At 36.8% G+C, this 7,238-nt stretch overlaps 1 protein-coding gene and 1 non-coding gene across 2 annotated transcripts; both read right to left on the bottom strand.

The window, feature by feature from the left end:
* On the bottom strand, positions 1-2,006 carry LOC112794998 (protein FAR1-RELATED SEQUENCE 5-like). The gene is made up of 5 exons (XM_025836957.1): positions 1,520-2,006; positions 1,023-1,446; positions 350-497; positions 92-224; positions 1-8 (listed from the first exon to the last, which is right to left on the bottom strand). The coding sequence occupies exons 1-5, from the start codon at positions 2,004-2,006 to the stop codon at positions 1-3; spliced, it is 1,200 nt and encodes a 399-aa protein (XP_025692742.1).
* Positions 2,007-6,851: 4,845 nt separating this feature from the next.
* On the bottom strand, positions 6,852-6,955 carry LOC112799084 (small nucleolar RNA R71). The gene has a single exon (XR_003200669.1). It is a non-coding gene; the product is annotated as a small nucleolar RNA R71 (small nucleolar RNA).
* Between the last annotated feature and the right edge of the window lie 283 nt (positions 6,956-7,238).

Raw genomic sequence — 7,238 nt, 5'->3', positions numbered from 1 at the left:
TCATATACCTACAATATCAGCAATATAATATCATTAGTACTAACTAATCAGCAGCAATTAAAACAGTGTCATACCTCATTGGTAAAAATACTTACTAGTGAATCATCTTCAATGTTCATGTGATCATCCAAGTCATTATCAAATGTGTCATTTTCACGGCCTTCTAACTGTGAAATGCCGCGACGAACACGATAAGTTGTTCGATTGTGGCCCTTCATGCCATACTGTCCACATCGATATTTTTTTTTATTAGACTGTGAAGCCCCCCTTTTGTCCTACATTTTCTTGGGTCCCTTGGCATGCTACATCCCAGATCATTGGTTGCAAGCCCAGCTCTAGAAGCATTCACTTGGACATCATCTCTTACACTATCTGTATCATTGACCAACTCTTTTTGTGCAGCATCTTCCTCCTTAAATTGTTTCAACAAATTCATAGCCATTTCCCGTGTAAAGATAAATCTCTCGTTATCTTGGCAAGCAAAGTTGGCTAGTTGTCTAAACCAATCCATCAAACAACCGTATTGACTTAGCATCAAAGAATCCCAATGAAATCCGACCGCATTTTGTAAATCTACTTTGGCAATCTTGGTCCACCAAGGCAAGACTAATGACCTTGGCAACTCTTCTATATCTTCATGCACCAAGACACAAGCTATGTGTTCACAAGGTATGCTAAATGATTCCATTCTCATACATGAACAAATGAATTCCATCTCAATGTCAAAACAGAATACACGCCACATCTCATTTAGCGTTCAGTCTAAACTGACAGAGTAAATCACATAAGAGCCAGTTTGCCTCATATTTATTACCTTTATTGATGCAACTCATACAAGGATTGGTTGGAACATATAAAATATTAATAGGGTGTAAACATTGGTAGCATTCCTCTCTAACTGTTGAAAACAAGTTTGCATACTAGGTCTCCTATTCACATATGCGAGGTCAGCTTGGACCTCTTTCCACCTTATGTGGTTGACACATCGATTAAAGTGTTGAATAAACTCAACTAGATTATACCTTGAATTGACATACTTTGCAATGATTGAGTTTAATCTCTTGCACTGAGAAGTAGTCTGAAAACCAGCAAAAAACTTCCCCCTTATATGTGCAGTTGCCCATGAATGTCTTTTTTTATACATATCTAGGACCCAATTCTTGTTTTCGACACCAAATTTCTCAACCATTTCAAACCACTTTTGACGAAATACATCAATTTCATAGTCGCCTGGCATACACTTTTTAAACATGGAGGTAAACTGGGGCTTGCCAATGTTACTTATTGCATTACGAATCAAATGCCATGCACATAATCTATGATGTGCATTAGGAAACTCTTTCTGAATAGCGAACTTCATTGATAGATCACCATCTGTGATAACCGAAACAGGTGCTTTCCCATTCATTACCACCTTCAGTTGTTGTAGCAACCACCTATATGTGTCTTTTTCCTCATCGCAAATTAAAGTAGCAGCAAAGATAATTGTTTGATTGTGATGATTGACACCAAAAAATACCACCAATGGACACATATTTATTCCTCTTATAGGTAGCATCAAAAGCCAGCACATCACCAAATAATGAGTAATCTGCCCTACTGAGACCATCGCACCAAAATAAATTGCGCAAAGTACCATCGTCATCCATGTGATGATTAAAATAGAGAGAAGGGTCATTTGTTGCTTGATCTTCTAGATACTTCAAAGCTGCATATGCATCACCGGGTATTTGGTGCCTCTGCTTTGCTATTTTATTGTACATGTCCCTTTGCATGAAAAAGAGATACTCGTAGCCACCTGCCTGATTTGCTAATGCCCAATATATCTGCCCAACACCAATCCCACCCTTTTTCATGTTAACCATATGGCCAATATCAGCCTTGAACATGAATCTATGCCCACGAAGCGAACCAGTCAACCGAGGATCCAGAAGTGGGTGATTGTGTTCATCATAAAAATAAGAAATAAACCAACGACCACTAGGTGCATCTTGACGAATCTCCATAATTGCACTGCAGCAACACCTTATCTCGGGAGTAGGTTTTCTCTTAAAGTTTCCAATGCCATAATTATTTTGAGGTCTAAATCCTTCACGATGACATACAAAATTCTTCAACTTAAGTACGCCCGCATGACTCTTTGATGAGCGGATAATTTATATGCTTTTTGACATTGTTTTTACATTGTTTTTAGTATGTTTTAGTTAGTTTTTATTATATTTTTATTAGTTTTTATGTAAAATTCACATTTCTGGACTTTACTATTAATTTGTGTGTTTTTCTATGATTTCAGGTGTTTTCTGGCTAAAATTGAGGGATCTGAGCAAAAATCGTATTCAGAGGTTGAAAAAGGACTGCAGATGTTGTTGGATTCTGACCCTCCTGTACGCGAAATAAATTTTCTGGAGCTACAGAAGCCCAATCGATGCACTCTTAATTGCGTTGGAAAGTAGACATCTTGGACTTTTCAGCAATGTATAATAGTTTATACTTTTCCCAAGATTTGATGGCCCAAACTGGCATCTAAACGCCAGTTAGAGACCCTTTTTTGGCGTAAAACGCCAGAACTGGTACCAAAGCTGGAGTAAAATGCCAAGGAAAGCCTATGCACATGAAAGCTTCAATGTCCAAGCACACACCAAGTGGGCCCCGGAAGTGGATTTCTGCACTATCTACTTATTTCTGTAAACCCTAGTAACTAGTTTATTATAAATAGGACTTTTTACTATTATATTTATATCTTTAGATCATTTTTGAGACTATCTTTGGATCACTTTTGATCTCTTGATCACATTTTGGGGGCTAGCAATTCGGCCATGCCTGGACCTTCATCACTTTTGTATTTTCAACAGTGGAGTTTCTACACGTCATAGATTAAGGTGTGGAGCTCTGCTATTCCTCATGAATTAATGCAAAGTACTATTGTTTTTCTATTCAATTCACGCTTATTATTATTCTAAAATATTCACTCGTACTTCAACCTGATGGATATGATGATCCGTGACACTCATCATCATCCTTCCTTAGGAACGCATGCCTGACAACCACTTCTGTTTGATGAGCGGATAATTTATACGCTTTTTGGCATTGTTTTCATATAGTTTTTAGTAAGTTTGAGCTACTTTTAGGGATGTTTTCATTAGTTTTTATGTTAAATTCACATTTCTGGACTTTACTATGAGTTTGTGTGCTTTTCTGTGATTTCAGGTAAATTCTGACTGAAATTGAGGGATTTGAGCTAAACTCTGAAGAAGGCTAACAAAAGGACTGCTGATGCTGTTGGATTCTGACCTCCCTGCACTCGAAATGGATTTTCTGGAGCTACAGAACTCTAATTGGCGCGCTCTCAACGGCGTTGGAAAGTAGACATCCAGGGCTTTCCAGCAATATATAATAGTCCATACTTTATTCGAAGAATGACGACGTAACTTGGCGTTGAACGCCAAGTACACGCTGCTGTCTGGAGTTAAACGCCAGAAAAACGTCATGATCCGGAGTCAAACGCCCAAAACACGTCATAACCTGAAGTTTGACGCCAAGAAATGCCTCTACACGTGAATTCATCAAGCTCAGCCCAAGCACACACCAAGTGGGCCCCGGAAGTGGATTTATGCATCAATTACTTACTCATGTAAACCCTAGTAGCTAGTCTAGTATATATAGGACATTTATCTATTGTATTAGACATCCTGGATTGTATTTTGATCCTGTGATCACGTTAGAGAGGGCTGGCCATTCGGCCATGCCTGAACTCTTTGCTTATGTATTTTCAACGGTGGAGTTTCTGCACACCATAGATTAAGGGTGTGGAGCTCTGCTGTACCTCAAGTATTAATGCAATTCTATTATCTTTTATTCAATTCTCTCTTATTCTTATCCCAAGATATTCATTCGTACCCAAGAACATGATGAATGTGATGAGTCAGATTACCCTCATTATCATTCTCAATTATGAACGTGCGTGATTGACAACCATGTCCGTTCTACATGCAACAGAGCTTGAATGCGTATCTCTTAGATTCCCCAACAGAATCTTCGTGGTATAAGTTAGATAGTTGGCGGCATTCATCTGGATCCGGAAAGTCCAACCTTGTCTGTGGTGTTCCGAGTAGGATCCTGGGAGTCCGGAAAGTCCAACCTTGTCTGTGGTGTTCCGAGTAGGATTCCGATCATGAATGACCGTGACGTGCTTCAAACTTTAACCTGCTGGGCGTTGGTGACAGACGCAAAAGAGGGATTCTATTCCAGTAGGAGCGGGAACCAACCGGTGATTAGCCGTACTGTGACAGAGTGCGTTGCATAGTTTTCACTGCGAGGATGGGATGTAGCCATCAGCCACGGGTGATGCCTCCAGACTGGTTAGCTGTGCGAGTGACAGCCGCACAGGTTATTTCCCCGTGAGGAATGAAAGTAGCCACAGTTGATGGTGAACCCCTATACAAAGCTTGCCATGGAAAGGAGTGAGAAGGATTGAGTAGAAGGAGTAGGAGAGCAGGCGTCCAAGAGCTCTACAGCATCTCCATCCGCTTATCTGAAATTCCCACCAATGAATCTGCATAAGTGTTCTATCCCTTTTATTATTCCTTTTTAATTATTATAATTACAATTCCTCTTTTTTCTGCCTGACTGAGATTTGCAAGGTGACCATAGCTTGCTTCATACCAACAATCTCTGTAGATTCGACCCTTACTCACGTAAGGTTATTACTTGGACGACCCAGTACACTTGCTGGTTAGTTGAACGAGATTGTGAAGGAAATAAACAATGCCCTCAGAGTATACATCTTTTATAAATACATACAAGTGATCACAATTTCGTCCACCAAGTTTTTGGCGCCGTTGCCGGGGATTGTTCGAGTATGGACAACTGACGGTTCATCTTGTTGCTCAGATTAGGTAATTTTCTTTTCAAAAATCTTTTTCAAAATTTTTTTTCTTTTATTTTTCGTTTTCCCAAAAATGTTTTTCGAAAAAAAATTATAAAAATACAAAAAAATTAGAAAATCATAAAAATCAAAAATATTTTGTGTTTCTTGTTTGAGTCTTGTGTTAATTTTTAAGTTTGGTGTCAATTGCATGCTTTTAAAATTTTTTCTTGCATTGTTTTCGAAAATCCATGCATTCATAGTGTTCTTCATGATCTTCAAGTTGTTCTTGACAAGTCCTCTTGTTTGATCTTGATGATTTCTTGTTTTGTGTCTTTTGTTGTTTTTCATGTGCATTTTTGCATTCATATTTTCCATGCATTAAAGATTTCTAAGTTTGGTGTCTTGCATGTTTTCTTTGCATCAAAATTTTTTCAAAATTATGTTCTTGATGTTCATCATGATCTTCATAGTGTTCTTGGTGTTCATCTTGACATTCATAGCATTCTTGCATGCATCTTGTGTCTTGATCCAAAATTTTCATGTTTTGGGTCATTTTTGTGTTTTTCATTCAATATTTAAAAATCAAAAATATCTTTTCCTTATTTTCCTCTAAAATTTCGAAATTTTGGGTTGACTTGGTCAAAAATTTTTAAAAATTAGTTGTTTCTTACAAGTCAAGTCAAAATTTCAATTTTAAAAAAATCTTATCTTTTCAAAATCTTTTTCAAAAATCATATCTTTTTCATTTTTTTTAGCATTTTCGAAAATTTCAAAATTATTTTTCAAAATATTTTCAAAATCTTTTTCTTATCTTTTTATCCAATTTTCGAAAATTAGCTAACAATTAATGTGATTGGTTTAAAAATTTGAAGTTTGTTACTTTCTTGTTAAGAAAGGTTCAATCTTTAAATTCTAGAATCTTATCTTGTAGTTTCTTGTTAGTTAAGTAATTTTTAAAAATTAAATCTTTTTCAAAAAAAAATCTTTTTCAAATATATCTTTTTATCTTTTATCTTATCTTTTTCAAAAATTTTATCTTTTTCAAAATTTGATTTCAAAATCTTTTTCAATCAACTAACTAACTTTTTGTTTGTTTCTTATCTTTTTCAAAACCACCTAACTACTTTTCCCTCTCTAAATTTTCGAAAATTCTCCCCCTCTCTTTTCAAAAATTCTTTTTAATTGTTTTAAATTCTAATTTTAATCTCATCTCATCTTTAATTTTCGAAAATCACTAACCATTTTTTCAAAATTATTTTCGAAAATTTCTCTTCTCTTTTCTTATTCTATTTAATTATTTAATTACTAACACTTCTCTTCACCTCTCTTCATCCAAATCCGAACCTCCTCCTTCATTCTTCTACCCCTTTCTTCTTCTACTAACATAAGGGAATCTCTATACTGTGACATAGAGGATTCCTCTTTCTTTTCCTGTTTTCTTCTCTTTCTTATGAGCAGGAACAAGGATAAAGGCACTCTTGTTGAAGCTGATCCAGAACCTGAAAGGACTCTGAAGAGAAAATTAAGAGAAGCTAAATTACAACAATCCAGAGGCAACCTTTTAGAAAATTTCGAACAAGAGGAAGAGATGGCCGAAAATAATAATAATAATGTAAGGAGAATGCTTGGTGATTTCACAAAGCCAACATCCAAGTTTGATGGAAGAAGCATCTCCATTCCTGCCATTGGAGCCAATAACTTTGAGCTTAAGCCTCAACTAGTTGCATTAATGCAACAAAACTGCAAGTTTTATGGACTTCCATCTGAAGATCCTTATCAGTTTTTAACTGAATTCTTGCAAGTCTGTGATACTGTAAAGACGAATAGAGTTAATCCTGAAGTCTACAGACTCATGCTTTTCCCTTTTGCTGTAAGAGACAGAGCTAGAATATGGTTGGATTCACAACCTAAGGATAGCCTGGACTCCTGGGATAAGCTGGTCACTGCCTTCTTAGATAAATTCTTTCCTCCTCAAAAGCTGAGCAAGCTGAGAGTGGATGTTCAAACTTTCAAACAAAAAGATGGTGAATCCCTCTATGAAGCTTGGGAAAGATACAAGCAGCTGACCAAGAGATGTCCATCTGACATGTTTTCAGAATGGACCCTATTAGATATATTCTATTATGGTCTCTCTGAATTTTCGAAAATGTCATTGGACCACTCTGCAGGTGGATCTATTCACCTGAAGAAAACGCCTGAAGAGGCACAAGAACTCATTGACATGGTTGCTAACAACCAGTTCATGTACACCTCTGAGAGGAATTCCGTGAATAATGGAGTCCCTCAGAAGAAAGGAGTTCTTGAAATTGATGCTCTGAATGCCATACTGGCTCAGAACAAAATGTTGACTCAACAGGTCAACATTATCTCT

The sequence above is a fragment of the Arachis hypogaea genome, chromosome 4, assembly GCF_003086295.3.
Source record: "Arachis hypogaea cultivar Tifrunner chromosome 4, arahy.Tifrunner.gnm2.J5K5, whole genome shotgun sequence".
In the NCBI taxonomy this organism is placed as follows: Eukaryota; Viridiplantae; Streptophyta; class Magnoliopsida; order Fabales; family Fabaceae; genus Arachis; species Arachis hypogaea.
Note: the sequence above shows the minus strand (reverse complement) of the source record. Positions and strands in the feature narration are given on the sequence as shown.